The sequence below is a fragment of the Camelus ferus genome, chromosome 8 (genome assembly GCF_009834535.1).
Source record: "Camelus ferus isolate YT-003-E chromosome 8, BCGSAC_Cfer_1.0, whole genome shotgun sequence".
NCBI classification, from domain to species: domain Eukaryota; kingdom Metazoa; phylum Chordata; class Mammalia; order Artiodactyla; family Camelidae; genus Camelus; species Camelus ferus.
The window spans coordinates 8,329,382-8,346,047 of record NC_045703.1 but is presented as its reverse complement, the minus strand read 5'-3'; the positions used below and the strand labels follow the sequence as shown (position 1 = coordinate 8,346,047).

Below are 16,666 nucleotides of genomic sequence, written 5' to 3'. Positions count from 1 at the left end.
AAACAAACAGGTGGAAAACTGTTTGAAGGCGCTTGGAAGCAACAAAGCAGACAGAGAAATTTGAGGCATGGCAATCCTCAAAAGAAGGAAGGAACACAAGTGAGGCCACCTGTACCCATCTCCTCTGGAGGGACACCCAGTCCGGTGACATGACATCAGAGCACAAGCAAAGAGCAGCGTACAGGCTGAGGAGACAGGTGTCACCCTCCAGGAACTGACAGAGAAGCTGGAAACTGTGGAGGGCCCCATATTTGCTAGATTCCCCTAGTGTGTTGACTGCTGAGCTGGGCATGCGCAGAGGAGGACAGCTGCAGCTGGAGGATTAAAGAGCTGAGCCAAGGTCCCAGCTGCTGCCTGGTGGCTGGGAGATGTAGATCCACCTGAAGGTAGAGGGGCATTTGATTTCCGGTACAAATTCCAGGAGGGCCAAGCTCTGGGAATAAGCCTCACCCTGTATAAGTCATGGTAGAGCTTTAAGCCCAACTCTGAAAAAAACAGGATTAATTCTCTCTACGAACCAAAAAAAAAAGAAATCAGCCTTGCAGGGGAAGGCATAGCCCAGTGGTAGAGGGCGTGCTTAGCATGCTTGAGGTCCTCAGTACTTCTATCTTCAGTACGTCTATTAAAAAAAAAAATTAAGTGAATAAATAAACCTAATTACCTCCCCCTACAAAGTAAATAAATAAGTTTTAAAAATAAATATATAAATAAAATAAAAATAAGATTTTTTTTAAATCACCCTTTTGGAGGAAAATCATTCCATGCAGAGCCTCTGTAGGTTTTTATCCACAATGTACGGTATCTAATTTAAATTTACAAGGCATACTAAAATTTTTAAATTAATAAAAGAGGACCCATTAACTAAAAACTACTAGCAATAGAGTTATCAGAGAGGGACTTCAAAATATCCATGATTCATCTGTTTAGAAAATAGAGGTTGATGGATGTTTTCAGCAGAGACCTGGAATCCATTTTTACAAACTGAGTGACGATTCTAAAACTAAAAATATACAAAAAACCAAAAACCCTAATAGCATATTTAATAGGTGGATTTAATGGCACCTTAGAAACAGCAGAATTGAGAATTAGTGAGATGGTCCGGGGAAAGTATATAAATTGACACACGGAGAAAAGGGGGAGAAATTGCAGGACTACAGGAGACATGTGGGATGAGGAGGAAACATGTATGTGTAACTGGAGTCCCAGAGGGAGAGGAAGTGGCAGGAACAATACCTGAATCCAGGGGGACTGGCTGAGAATTTTCCAAAAGTGATGAAATATATCAAAATATAAATCCAAAAACCTTTCAAATTCCTAAGATATGTGAAAAGAAAAAAAATGTAGCAATATCATGATCAGAGTACTGAAAACTAAAGAAAAAAAAACCATTTCTTAGAAGAATCCAAATTTGGCCCATTGTCTGTTTTTGTGAATAAAGGTTTATTAGGACACATTTGTGTCCCTTTGATTAAATATTATCTGTGACTATTTCTCCACCTCAACATCAGAGTTGAGTAGTTGCAACAGAGACAGTGTGGACCACAAAGCCTAAAATATTTACTCTTTGGCCTTGACAAAATCAATTTGCCTAATCCTGGTGTGGGTGAAATCTACAAATTCCCTGAAAAGCACAACTTACTAAAAATAACATAAGGAGGAATAAAAACTCTGAAGAGTCCTGTTATCTGTTTTTTATTTTATTTTATTTTATTGAGTTTTAGTCAGTTTACAATGTTGTGTCAATTTCCAGTGTAGAGCACAATTTTTCAGTCATACGTGAACATACGTATATTCATTGTCACATTCTTCTTCAGCGTGAGCTACCGCAAGATCTTGTATATATTTCCCTGTGCTATGCAGTATAATCTTATTTATCTATTCTATATATACCTGTCAGTATATACAAATTTCGAACTCCCAGTCGGTCCCTTCCCACCCCCCAACCCCCAGCAACCACGAGTTTGTATTCTATGTCTATGTGTGTGTTTCTATTTTATATTTAAGTACTTTTGTCTCCTTCTTCTTTTTTTTTTTAGATTCCTCATATAAGCGATCTCATATGGCATTTTTCTTTCTCTTTCTGGCTTACTTCACTTAGAATGACATTCTCCAGGGACATCCATGTTGCTGCAAATGGCATTGTGTTGTCATTTTTTATGGCTGAGTAGTATTCAATTCTGTAAATACACCACATCTTCTTTATCCAATCATCTGTCAGTGGACATTTAGGCTGTCTCCATGTCTTGGCTATTGTAAATAGCGCTGCTATGAACACTGGGGTGCAGGTGTCTTTTTGAAGTAGAGTTCCTTCTGGATGTATGCCCAGGAGTGGGATTACTGGGTCATATGGTAAGTCTATTCCTAGTCTTTTGAGAAATCCCCATACTGTTTTCCATAATGGCTGCACCAAACTGCTTTCCCACCAACAGTGTAGGAGGGTTCCCTTTTCTCCACAGCCTCTCTAGCATTTGTCATTTGTGGACTTTTGAATGATGGCCATTCTGACTGGTATGAGGTGATACTTCATTGTAGTTTTGATTTGTGTTTCTCTGATAATTAGCATCACTGAGCATTTTTTCATGTGCCTATTGATCATTCGTGTGTCTTCCTTGGAGAATTGCTTGTTTAGGTCTTCTGCCCATTTTTGGATGGGATTGTTTGTTTTTTTCTTATTAAGTTGTATGAGCTACCTATATATTCTGGAGATCAAGCCTCTATCAGTTTCAACTTTTGCAAAAATTTTCTCCCATTCCATAGGTTGTCTTTTTGTTTTACTTATGGTTTCCTTTGCTATGCAGAAGCTTATAAGTTTCATTAGGTCCCATTTGTTTACTCTTGCTTTTATTTCTATTTCTTGGGTAGACTTCCCTAGGAGAACATTGCTGAGATGTATGTGAGATAATGTTTTGCCTTTATTTTCTTCTAGGAGGTTTATTGTATCTTGTCTTATGTTTAAGTCTTTGATCCATCTTGAGTTTATTTTTGTGTATGGTGTAAGAGAGTGTTCTAGCTTCATTGATTTACATGCTGCTGTCCAGTTTTCCCAACACCATTTGCTGAAGAGACTGTCTTTATTCCATTGTATGTTCTTGCCTTCTTTGTCAAAGATTAGTTGAGCAAAAGCTTGTGGGTTCATTTCGGGGCTCTCTCTTCTGTTCCACTGGTCTATATGTCTGTTTTTGTACCAATACCATGCTGTCTTGATGACTGTAGCTCTGTAGCATTGTCTGAAGTCTGGGAGGGTTATTTCTCCAGCCTCTTTCCTTTTCTTCAGTAATGCTTTGGCAATTCTGGGTCTTTTGTGGTTCCATATAAATTTTATTATGAATTGTTCTAGTTCTGTGAAATATATTCTGGGTAATTTGATAGGGATTGCATTAAATCTGTAGACTGCCTTGGGCAATATGACCATTTTAACAATATTGATTCTTCCAATCCAGGAGCATGGGATACCATCCCATTTTTTTAAGTCTTTAATTTCTTTAATCAGTGTTTTATGTTCTCCATGTATAAGTCTTTTACCTCCTTGGTTAGATTTATTCCTAGGTATTTTATTACTTTGGGTGCTATTTTAAAAGGGATTGTTTCTTTACTTTCTTTTCCTGTTGATTCATTGTTAGTGTAAAGAAATGCAACTGATTTTTGTACATTAATCTTGTAACCTGCTACTTGCTGAATTCTTTTATTTAGTTCTAGTAGTTTTTGTGTGGACCTTTTAGGGTTTTCTATATTTAGTATCATGTCATCTGCATATAGTGACCATTTTACTTCTTCTTTCTCAATTTGGATCCCCTTTATTTCTTTTTCTTGCCCAATTGCTGTGATTAGGACTTCCAAGACTATGTTGAATAGAAGTGGTGAGAGTGGACAGCCTTATCTTGTCCCAGATTTTAGAGGAAAGGTTTTCAGTTTTTCACTGTTGAGTACTATGCTGGCTGTAGGTTTGTCATAAATAGCTTTTATTATGTTGAGATATGTTCCCTCTACACCCGCTTTGGTGAGAGTTTTTATTGTAAATCGGTGTTGAATTTTATCAAATGCTTTTTCTTCATCTATTGAGATGATCATGTGGTTCTTGTCCTTTCTCTTGTTGATGTGGTGTATTACATTGATTGATTTGTGCATGTTGAACCACCCTTGTGTCCCTGGGATGAACCCAGCTGGATCATGATGTATAATCTTTTTTATGTGCTGTTGGATTCTATTTGCCAATATTTTGGTAAGGATTTTTTCATCTATGTTCATCTGATATTGGTCTGTAATTCTCTTTTTTGGTAGTGTCTTTGCCTGGTTTTGGTATCAGGGTGATTGATGGTGGCTTCATAGAATGAGTTTGGGAATACTCCCTCCTTTTCAATCTTCTGGAAGAGTTTGAGAAGGACTGGTATGAGTTTTTCTTTGTATGTTTGGTAGAATTCCCCAGTGAAGCCGTCTGGTCCTGGACTTTTTTAAAGATGATCTTATAGTTGTTTCAAATTTTCCCACAAGGGAAACTGCTGACTCAGGTGATTCACTGGTAAATTATGCCAATATTTAAAGAATAAATGTTCTCCAGTCTTACGCAGTTTTTCCAGAGAGTAAAAAGGAGTAATACTTCCAAACTCTCTTTGGGAGGCAAGTCTCTACTTGATAAATTTGGGAAGGACATGATGGGAATATTACAGGCCAAAACCTCTCATTAAAATAGACAAAAGACAATAGGAAAATTTTAGCAAATTGAATTCAAATAGAGACCACTTTTTAAAATTCCATCTGTGGGTTTTTTAGACATTTTTTAATAGCAGGGTGTTTGTTCCACCTCAGTGGGATCTCCCTGGAGACTCCTGTTCCCTGTGTGGGGAGGGACCGAGCCAGGCTGGACATGGTCACTGTCACCCCATGTCAGTGTTGCCATGAGTGGGCGTGGCTCCAGCATTGTCTGGTCACAGGGAGATTTCTGGTCTCTGACACAGGGTGATCTGTCTGTCCATCTGTTTGTCTCTATCCATCCATCTATCTCTATATGAGAGAAAGAGAGAGAGAAATTCTGAGAGAGAGAATGAGAATACATTATGAAGAGGACAGTTTTGTTCCGTAAATGTCGGACTGGTTTAAAATTCTGTGTAATCCATTAGAGAAAGAAAGAAGGAAATCATATGATCATCTCAGCATCTCGGTAGATACAGGAAAAATATTTTATAAAATTCATGACAGATATAATAAGATACGTTAGCAAACTAAAAGAGAATTTTCTTAAAATGATAAAGGTTATCTACCGTCACCCTACAAGAAGCACCACATTTAATAGTGAAACACAGAACACTGTCCCTCTGTGTTCACTGAGGCCACTCTCCCAACTTCTAGTCAGCATTATTCGGATGGTCCTAGTGTTGGACCTGGCAGTGTAGCAATACAACAAGAAAAAATAAATAAAAGCAGTAAGATTGCACAGCTTGTATGATTGTGAGTATAAAAAACTCAAAGGAATCTACTACACAGTGTTAGAATTAATACATGAATTTAACAAAGTCACCGGGTGCAAGGTCTATATATAAAAGTCAATTGTATTTTGATGTGCCAGCAACCAACATTAGGAAATGAAATTTATAAAATGCCGTTAATACAATAGAATCAGAAATATGAAACACCTAGGAATAAATGTAATACCTAAGTAAACTAACTAGGAATAAACTACGTAAGCTGGAGTAAATTAACGAAGTGCAAGTCCTCAGTAGGAAGACTACTCAGAGCCTCATTTATAAATCCACATACATGTTTAAGAGTGAAAGTCAGCAAGGATTGCACAGAGGCAGTGACTTCCAAAGGTCTGGCCTCCTTGAAGGGATTAAATATAAATAGTGAACTAACCTGAGTGCACCCCTCAGTTCTAACAGGTGCCTCCTCTCAGGGCAGGTCCACTAGATGCGTTCAGTGGGTGTCTGATGCCCTCTTGGTTATGAGTCATCAGACCTTGTGGTTTAGCTCCTGGGAATTTCTAGATGGGCGCCTGGGAGTGGTCTCTTGAGCATCAGGTTCCTTTTGTACTTGCCACTTGTGAGTAGTAACTTCTGTATTGATCCAAACTTACGTGCAGGACTCAAATAATTTGGATTGACTTTCAGCATTTTTGTAAAGAGCACTGAGAATTTATATGCACCACAGCCAGCTTTGAATAGGCCTTAAATTGCTTGCCCCTTTTTAGGCTTACTGTGGAATCATGGTAGACCTCTAGATTCTTTTAGTGTGTTAAATGCACAGAAATTGGTTACAATGGTTTTTAAGCTAAATTTGTCATTAATTTAAGAGTGGGGATCATCTTTACATTGTACATCATATGCTTTTCTTGAAAGCATCCTTACTTTCTGAAAATGAAAAGATATTTCAGGCCCACATTTTTTCATTCTATTCCAAAGTTTTATGCCAGCCACATTACATTAGAATAATGAGCCGAAATCTGGCCCCAGGTTTGATTTCTTATATGAAGGGGGAGGGAAATAGCTCAGTGGTAGAGCACATGCTTAGCATGCATGAGGTCCTGGGTTCAACCACCAGTACCTCCATTTAAAAAAAGATGGAGTATGATTTCTTATATGATTGATCCCTTGTGTGTATTTAGGTAGTACAAAGTCTTTTTAGTCTATTTTAGGGACAGTGAGCTCATGTCGCTTTAATTTTAGTAATCTTAAAAAAAAATCTTGCTTGAAATGAGTTTCTGAATTGTCTCTCAACATAATTTAACTGATTTGACAATGCACACTAGTCTGTACTTTACTATCTATGGAATTTGTGTGTATTTTACAGTTGCTGGCATGTCATAGTTTAATTAGCACTATTCTTTCTTAAAGATACATAAAACAATGATGTAGCTTAATATTGATAGCATCTTTGATTTGATTAAAGGCATATAGATTATCCTACCCCCTTTGCCATTTTGTGGTAAGGCGTAGCACACCAAGTCTTATGTGTTAAGTCTTAAGGTAAGGCAGAGCAATAGCACCACCAGACTTTATTTACAGTACCTATGGATATGAGGTCCCCCCAGTTCTGCTGATTCAGGATATGACCTCCTTTGTTACCTGTGGTTCTAGGATCCTGTAAGCCACAGAGCACTTACTAGACCAGGTGTCTGCAGGTCGTAATAGGGATTGAGTCTGCCATGAGGTACAGCTTTTGTCCCTTAATGGTAATTGCCCTTCCTGATGAAATGAAATTTGTTCTCAGCTAAATATTTAAGATCAATTCGTCACTTTAACAGAAAACCAAATTCTTTTTGTTTTGTTTTGTTTAAATTTTATTTTATTGAGTTATAGTCAGTTTACAATGCTGTGTCAATTTCCAGTGTAGAGCACGATTTTTCAGTTATACATGAACATACATATATTCATTGTCACATTCTTTTTCACAGTGAGCTACCACAAGATCTTGTATATATTTCCCTGTGCTACACAGTATAATCTTGTTTATCTATTCTACATATGCCTGTCTGTATCTACAAATTTCGAACTCCCAGCCTGTCCCTTCCCACCCACCTCCCCTCTGGCAACCACAAGTTTGTATTCTATGTCTATGAGTCTTGTTTCTGTTTCTGTATTTATGTTCGTTTGTCTTTTTCTTTTCTTTTCTTTTCTTTAGATTCCATATATGAGACAGAAAACCAAATTCTAATCTTGCATTAATGTACTATTTATCAGTAAATGGTTCATAGACCTTTCTTATTATATGATGAATATTTCTATCATATAGAGACAGTTGGTCAAAGTTTTATTTTTTGGGTCTTTTGACTTACTGTTTACAACTACAATAAACCAGGGTAACTAATTCACTTTCTGTAAACCCTCTACAGTTTTTCACCCAAGTTCTCTCTTTTACTATCCTCATTCATATTCCATGTATTTTATTGTAAAAAAATTGTTTCCTTCTTCTCCTTTGATAAATAAAAACACATCTATTACTTTGTATATGTCCTATATTTTTGTCACCTTAGTTTCCAGTGTAGAATGAGCCATACATATTAATTAGAACTTTTAATCCAAGCTTCTATTTCATAGAGAAAATTGGGAGGTAGATAATTGAGCATAATCGGCTGTCATATGGAACAATTTAGCCACCAGCCCTGCAAGTTACACAGCACAATAATAAAACATCCTACACCCACAGTATCCCGTAGAGTTGCAAAAATGTAAACCTTTACATCACCCAAAGGCAAAGCCCCTGTGTACCTAATTAATCACTTGGATTATGTTTAAGCTGACATCCAGCCAACTTAATTACTGTTGATATCAGAGTTTTTTCAGAATTATAGGTCAGTGTGGTTATTACATAATTTACATTTTTCACAATTGGAAATGTTGATGGAAGGAACGTTAGCTTATCCACTAAGTCAAATCAATATATAAAGTATAGGAATTCCATATGAACTAGTCTGTTCATGAGAAAACCATCCTAAATCTTAAACAATAAGATAAAATTTTGTGTTTGTGTTAAATAAAACACTGATAAAGTCTGGAAGAAGACATAAAGCTGGGGTTTTTTTTTTTTTCAGATTTGAGATGCAATTCACATACCATAAAAATTCACCCTATTAAATTGTAAAATTCATTGGTTTTTAGTATGTTCCCAGTGAGTTGTGCAACCATAACCACTGTCTAATTTGAGAACATTTTTATCATCCCTGGAAAGAAATCCGTACCCATTAGCAGTCATCCTCTCTCCTCTAATCCCTGGTGAACACTTACCTACATTTGTCTCTATGATTTTGACTATCAGACATTTTATTTAAATGGAATCATATAATATGTAGCCTTTGAATCTGGCTTCTTTCATGTAGTATAATGTTTTCAAATTCCCAAGTTCATTACACGAATCATTCTGTCTTATGGGTGATGACATTCCATTGTCTGGATAAAACACTTTGTGTTTCATCATCAGTTCATCAGTTCATCAATTGATGGGCATTTGGGCTGTTTCCTCTTTTTAACTGTTACAAATAATGTTGATCTGAATGTTGATGAGTAAGTGTTTGTATGGATTTATGTTTTCAGTTCTCTTGAGAATGTATCAAAGAATGGGATTACTGAGTAGTATGGCAACTCTAAGATCAATTTAACTATGTTTATGTTTAACTAAACTGCCAAACTGTTCCAAAGTGGCTACATCATTTTACATTCCCACTAACAGTGTATGAAAGTTCCAGTTTCTTCAGATTCTTATCAGCACGTATCACCTTTTTTTTTAAGTTAGAGCCATCTTGTGCATGCAAAGTAGCATCTCATTGTGGTCTTCATAAAGCTGTTTTTAAGCCAAATTTATCAAACTAGTCTCCAAGGATTCACTTTGATTGTGGGTTTAGATTCTTACATTAAAATTCTTTTGAGTTACCAATTTCTTAAGAATGGATTTTTCTTGAAAGACAGGCATATTCCAGGTATTAGAAGTTCATTTTTTTTCTCTCTGGGAATTCTGTAGTTAACTGTAGAATTATCTAAGTACTTATTTGTCTCCATCGATCAACCAGAAGAGGAGTTCTATTAAATTAATATCTGTCTGCCCACACCAATATCCCCAGGGTATATGTAAGGTCAGAGATTTTTATCACCCATTAAAAAGACTATTTTTTACACATGCAAAGGAAACGAGCAGTTTCAGATGTATCACTTTGCCACAGACAAAAATTGGCACAGAAACCTAACCCTAGAATTTAAACGGCTGTTCTTTTAGGTACACAAGCCATTTTCTTGAATGATATGAACTTGAGTAACATGCAAACAAACAGACATGCAAGACTAACAAACCAGATTTTCTGTCATCTGCCACCCAGCTTTCAATACATCCTGATGTCTGCCATCCGACAGACTGCATCCATCCGTAGATAGATTCCCTATGATTGCTGCCACCAGTGAGGAATTATTACCAGTTACAAACAAAGCAGTGTAAGAATCAGATTCGCCAAGAACCAGGACCAGCAACAAACAAAACAAAACCAGGGTCAAAAAGAAAACAGAGAAACAGAAATTGAAGGTAATATTCTGTTGCCACTTGGCATTAAATCCAGGAGCCAGGAAAAAGCATCGTTGGGTTTAGAGTTCATGAGGTGCCTTGCACAGAAAACACAGCTCCCGCAGACGTCCATTGGGACATTCTGATGGGACACCTGACACTCTCAAAACATAATTCTCCTAATTGAAACATAATTATAAGAAAAATAGATGCATGTTACTATATATAAAATAGATAAACAAGGACTTAACTGTATAGCACAGGGAACTATATTCAATACCTTCTAATAAGCCATAATGGAAAAGAAACTGACAAAATATACATGTATGTATACCTGAAATTAACATTGCAAATTGACTACACTTCAATAAAAAACAAGAATAAAGGAGAAGTTTTTTAAGAAAAATAGATAGCAAATGTCAGAGTTTAACTCATTGGTGAGAAAACCAACAAGGTGACAAACTGGTTCCTAAGACGATGTCCTTGTATGTACACATATATCATCACTGAGAAAAAAGGCGCTGCTGAAATAAGGTTACTAAGTTCGATTCAAAACTAGATAATGTTCTCTAGGCCAACAAAACCTTAACCTTTGGGGTTATCCTCTCTACTAGTAGTAGTAATCATTCGCTCCTCGTCAGTTCTCTTCAAGTTAACATCTAACTTTTAAAGAGTTGTCAAATGTTTGGACCATGATTATTATGAGAGTAAATAGTAAGTCAAAAAATGTTACATTCCCCTAGAGTCAAATGATCCTTAGGGAGATTATTAGATAATCCTCATGCATGGCATTAACAGATAAGGCAACTTTTTTCTGGTCTCAAGTCCAAGTTTACATTATTTTTGTTAACAGAGAGGGGGTGATTATTACTCTGAGCACTTGGTTGATGGGGGTATCTTTAATGAGGAATGAAGATTCGAGAGGGAGCAGATTTTTCGTTGGGTTGAACACATTTTTGAGAGTCTTATTAGACACACCTGGGCAGGTTTGTCACTTGTTGACTGAGATAAAATGCACAGCCTAAAAGTTGAGAGTTATGCTTTATTTGGCAAATTTCTGAGGTCTCAAGCCCGGGACACAGCATCTGAAGAGACTAGGAAGAGAGGACATGGCAAACAATTCTGAGATTTTTCAGCATAAAGTCAGTGGCCAGGAAGTCGGGGCATCAGAGAATAAAGGTGGGGGTTTTTTGTTTGTTTGATATTTAAAGATGGGTTACAGTATAGTCTGTAGATGGATGGAACACGTGTTTTTACTTCATCAGTTTACTCAGCAATAGGAGGGATTCTGGAGCAAATTTAATGATTCATGAGGTGTGTGCTGATGTAAACCATCAGAATCCTAACATAACCAGTACAAAATATAAAACAGAGGGCTAGGACTCCAAAAATCTTTATAAAATCAAGAGCCTTAAAAGTGAATCAAAAGATTCAGGCTCATCTGAATGACAGGAATGGTTCCTAGGCAATGGAAGCAGGACAAATAAAAGGCTACAGATTAGCAAAGTAGAAAGCATGCTTTTGTGAAGACCATGACCTTCGCATTGATTTAATTAATGTAGCTAATTAGCACCCCCCCAACCCCCGCCAAACCTGTCCCCTCAGTTAGGTACCAGGAGAATTGAAACTGCCCTAATGCCTTCTAGATGAGCATGTGGTATCCTTGATTCTTCAGGGAGCTACGCACGGTCCTCCAATCCCACAAGAAAGCTGTGAGCTTCTAAACAACATGTTTTATTTTCTGAGAAAAATTGTGTCATTTATTCATAAAATCATTTTAACATAACTTCTTAACTCACCCCCCTCAAAAGGGTAATCACAAATTTCCCTACAATTTTTTTCAAAATTTTTATTTGTCAGTATTGTAAAATACCTCATTGCTAGATTAAATGTCCATGAAAATTTGTTGAATCTTCCTTGCCTGTCTTGAATAAATGTTCATAAGAGAAACATCATGGAAAACATTTCCCTGTTCATTTAAACTTCTCTATAACCCAAAGAACACCCTTCAGAATTTTATAAGTGTTTTTTTTTTTTTTTGGAATTATTTTGTAAATACAAATTGAGAACTGTGATAGAATTCTATGTTTGTAGAAATAATGGGGAGGGAAAAAGGTACATGTTAGTTAACCCATATTTTACTATAGAGATAAAAATAGTTTCAGAAGAGAGGTTCTCAATAACCACTGTGGGGAGTGTGCTAAGAAGACTGATGTGAGGTGGAAAACTACAGATTTCTCCACAGCAGGTGTTTGATGGAAGATGGATATTATGACCATGAAATTGACTGAATCCTGACATTTCTGTGTATTCTTCAGCAGAATTATGCAAGTGAAATAGCAGAATAAGCAGATAGTAAGAGCCGACTTAAGGAGGGGTGGCAGATTTACGAAATGCATTCAGATAAACAGGTGAGGACATGAGAGAAATGAACCATAATATTTCTCAGGAAAGAAAGTCCATTAGAGTTGAGAATATAAACCACAGAGGAATCAGTGTTGAACTGGTCATATGTAAAACTGTCATCATTCATATTTTGAAAACGTGACTATGTAAAACACATAGCAAAACTGCCCGATTTGCAAATGGCTTTAAAAACTTTTGAGTGAATGAAAAGATTATTAGAACAAAATGAAAGACGATGAGTACCTTATTGTTACCAGGTGAGTGTTGGTGTGCACCAATTCAAGGAATGCAGCTAGGGATGAAAAATTCCAAATTATTCCTGTCAAATAGAGGCATCAGTTTCAGTTCACTGTTTATGTAGGGACCTAAGATCTAAGCAGTTCTGGACCCTCTTCCATGAGTCTAAGCCCGCTAACCCCTCTGAACCACCCCAAACCAGCTTCCCCTTCTACTGAAGCTCTCGCTGAGTGTGCGGCCACAAACATGTTACGTCATCCCAAGACTTTCTGTTTCATCATTCCTAATCATACTGGGGTTTATTCTGATGTGTATGAAGTGTCATCACTGACCCAAGAAGCTACATTAGGTACTATATTTTGTAGTTCAAAACAAGAAATAGAAAATCAAGATGGCGGGGAAGGTCATGGAAGCCAATTTTTGTAGATATTCTGAGGAAACGTTAAATTAAGAGGATCATTTCAGAGATATTAAACCAGGTCTTCACTGGACCAAAAAGGGGTGGACTAGAGGGTAATAGGGCTGCATATGCAGCATTATTAAAAAGATTCATGTCCCTGTCTCCTCACTTACCCACCCCATCTCTCCCCAACTCACGGACACACGTTGACTTCGGCAAGTAGAGAGGATTTACTCCTGTCGACCTTCCACAGTGCCTGAAATTCTCAACAGTAAGGCATTCATTTGGGAGAGAAGTAAAGTAATCTGTTCAGATAAACTTGTGTACTCTGACAACAGAGACGAGTTTTGCAGAAAAGAATGGGGCCCAAAAAAATATCTGAACCCAGAGTCTGTGAATTTGAAGAGCTGAGAGATGAAAATGAGAGGAAGTGTGTGTGGAGAAGATGGAGTACAAGGGATCCAAGAGGAAGGGGGTGATGCAGGGGGTTTTGCCTCATCAGGAGTCTTTCCTGGACGCATTAAGCCTCAGATTAGCAAAAGCAATGTCTGTCTGATGGAATCCCAAAGAGAACCTAGAACAGACACTGTTTTCACTCTTTGAAACCTTGTGGCAAATTCAGAGGATCAATTTTTAACAATATTTCCCCCTCAGGGATAGATAATGAACTTTTCTACTGATTTAAGTATTTTAATTTTTCTCTGATAGTAACTGTTTACAAAAGCAGTCAGTCACATTCACATCCCCATGGAGAGAATTAACCATTTATTATCTTTTAAAAGTTTATATATATAAAATAGATAAACAGCAAAGACCTCCTATAGAGCACAGGAAACTATATTCAATTTCTTGTAATAACACATAATAAAATATATCCTGTATCCAGAACTAGTGTATAGATTGCTCTGTGTTAAGATACGATGGTTTGAAGCCACATCTAGTACATATTTGGGGGGGGGTGATGCAATTTGAAAGTGCTCATAGCCATAGGAGTACTCCTCAGCTGGCTTCTCCCGCCCCAACAATTTGCCTGGATTATTTCAAAATAAATTAGACTGAGAGTGTCTGTTATGCTGACCTGTAATTTATGGATGCATATATGTTTTTACTTTGTAAATATAGTTCATTTACCCCTAAAATGCAAGGCAGACGGATGGGGACTTCAGGAAGAGCCATCACGAAGAGCACGAGTGTGAGCGGAGAGATGTATACACTAGAGCATAATGACGGCAGCCAGTCGGACACGGCTGTGGGGACAGTCGGAGCAGGTGGAAAGAAGAGAAGGTCCAGCCTGAGTGCCAAGGTGGTCGCCATAGTGTCTCGAAGGAGCAGAAGCACATCCCAACTGAGCCAAACAGGTGAGTGCCGTCCATTCCACTCGACCACCTCAGGTTCTTGCTGGAGAAGCGAAGTTGGTCTTCATGCTGCGTCTCCTGATGGGATGGTACAGTGTACGCCTTCTTCTTGGCAGCATACGCTTATTTCTCTGTTTCTGGAAACCTGTGACATGTGTGGGTTGATTTTATTTTATTTGTTTCTGTACAGCCACCTAACAAGGTATCATTTGTCAATCTATAAAGTGGTCAGATGTTCACCTTTAAGTTAAAAAAAATTCAAGCCATATTTACAAATATTCAAGGAAATGCAAAGAAGTATTAAAGAACCAAATTGATTTAAATGCAAGAGAAGCAACAGGATTCTCCTTTTCAAAATGTTCCATAAATACAATTACTTATAAAGCAGGCTGTCTCCCTATTGTTAGAGAAAACAAGGTCGGTTGTGCAACTTGAAGTTCAGTCTTCAAGGTACTGTCTGAATATAAACGTGGAACTGAAATGGTTGTATTTTCAATGCCAGTAAGAACCCAGCAGTTATTTTTACTTTAGAAAAATGGGTCAGTGGATTTGTGCAAAGAATAATGTTTTAATGCAAATTTGAGTTTCAGATATTTTCTACTGCTTATAAATCTTGAAAGCTTTCTGTCCTCAAGCTATATAGGGGGAAAAGCCAACACAGAAGGGAAGATGGTTATTTTGTGTATTATGAAATATATTTTAAAAACTGCCTAAAATTATGTAACATTTGATCATAACATACTAGATAATTCGTGACTAGTCTCGGTACTATGGAAAACCAAAGGTAAGTGAGGTGTTGGGCTGGTTTCAGTTGTCATCATCTGTTTCCCCTGCCATGCTCCGTAGTTCCATTTATTGTTTCTCAACAGCGAAAGTCTTGTCACAAAATTGACTTACACTGAAAAACGTTCATGAAATCCTTTTTAGAGTTGGCTTGGCATCTTGGAAAGGATGTATCTGAAATGATGCCTTCGACTGGACCAACTGATAAATAAATTAGAGGGAGGGGATTTTGAGCCATTCAGGAATTGAACTCCTGCATCCAGCTGTTTATCGAAACAGAGGTTGGTCTTCCTGAAAGTCATGGGAGTAGGATGGACCCAGGTCAGCCAGCGTCCATGTGGCAGAGCCACCGTCCCAGTGAGAGGGGCTGTCCTTTGTGAAAGAGAACCGTTGCTCTTCCTGGGGCTCAGATTTCTCCCTTCAGAGCAGGAAGTGTTTTGCATTTGTTTTTGCTTGTTTTGTTTTTGCTTGTTTTGTTCTTGATGGTGATGCTTCCTGGTGTGCACTGTCGATGTCATAAAGGATGCTTTATAGTACAGACTGCGAATAGGTTCTCACCGCCAGATTTCAAGATCCTTTATCTCTTGGATGAAATGGAAATTCTCTTTGCTTTCTTTCTAGAGAACCAGTGTCTCCTGTGTGAGAGACTGCAGGGTCAGAGATGGCATAGGTCCTTCTCCAACTTTCCACCGTCTCGCTCTTCTCATTTTTCCCCTGTAGCTAGCTCCCTCCCTGTTATTCATGAGTTGAGTAGAATTATGTTCTCTCAGAATAAAATGCAGCGATAATTAAAGTTAGGAACTCCCCCCGAGGCACAGCTTTGTAGGTGCTAGATCCAAGTGATTGGCATTGGAACACTGGCCCCTTTGCTTTTTTCATTTACATTGTATTCTAGTTACAGTCATTGCTGAATTTCAGATAATACTTATCTTCCCAAGAGTTGCATCCTCAATCACTTGCACGGAAGACCATGCTTTCAGAGACTGGGTGGTGATGGTTTAACCAGATAGTTCTATCGCAGAGTGACTCGGGGAATGAACTCCGACTCGCTCTCTCTAGGACTCAGTTTGCCGGTGGAGGGGGTGGTTTGGCAGGGACGTCCTCTGCAGAACTTGCCAGGTATCAGATTTTATGCTTCTCTTCCTACGTCATAATTGTACCTTTTATTTGACAACCTATTCTCATTCTTCTTGGCCTTCCCAAAGCAAGTGACAAATGGGGGCACACTTCAGGGATCACTCCTCTTTGTGTCAGTGCATGGCCTGATGTTTTTCCCTCTTCCTTCTTTGACAAGTGACTTTTTTCCCCCTTATCCATGGTTAGGTTTTTCTCTCTCCTGTGAAGAGTCACCAAAATTCAGCATTCTCATTTTAAGAAATCTTCTGTTACACTGTTTCAGCTTCTGCGTATGAGCATCACATTTGTATTTCCAGATTCGTCCTCACCCAGGAAATATTCCTTAATTTTCATTTCCTATTAAGAAAGCGCTCTTGGGTGTCTTGCTTTAAAT

General features: G+C 37.8%; 1 protein-coding gene across 1 annotated transcript in view; it reads left to right on the top strand.

Annotated features, from left to right (window-relative positions):
- Positions 1–16,666, top strand: part of RIMS1 (regulating synaptic membrane exocytosis 1) — a 448,078-nt gene that overhangs the window by 372,311 nt on the left and 59,101 nt on the right. Inside the window, 1 exon segment of the mRNA XM_032484440.1 lies at positions 14,141–14,376. Within this exon segment, the coding sequence (XP_032340331.1) occupies positions 14,141–14,376 (236 nt within the window).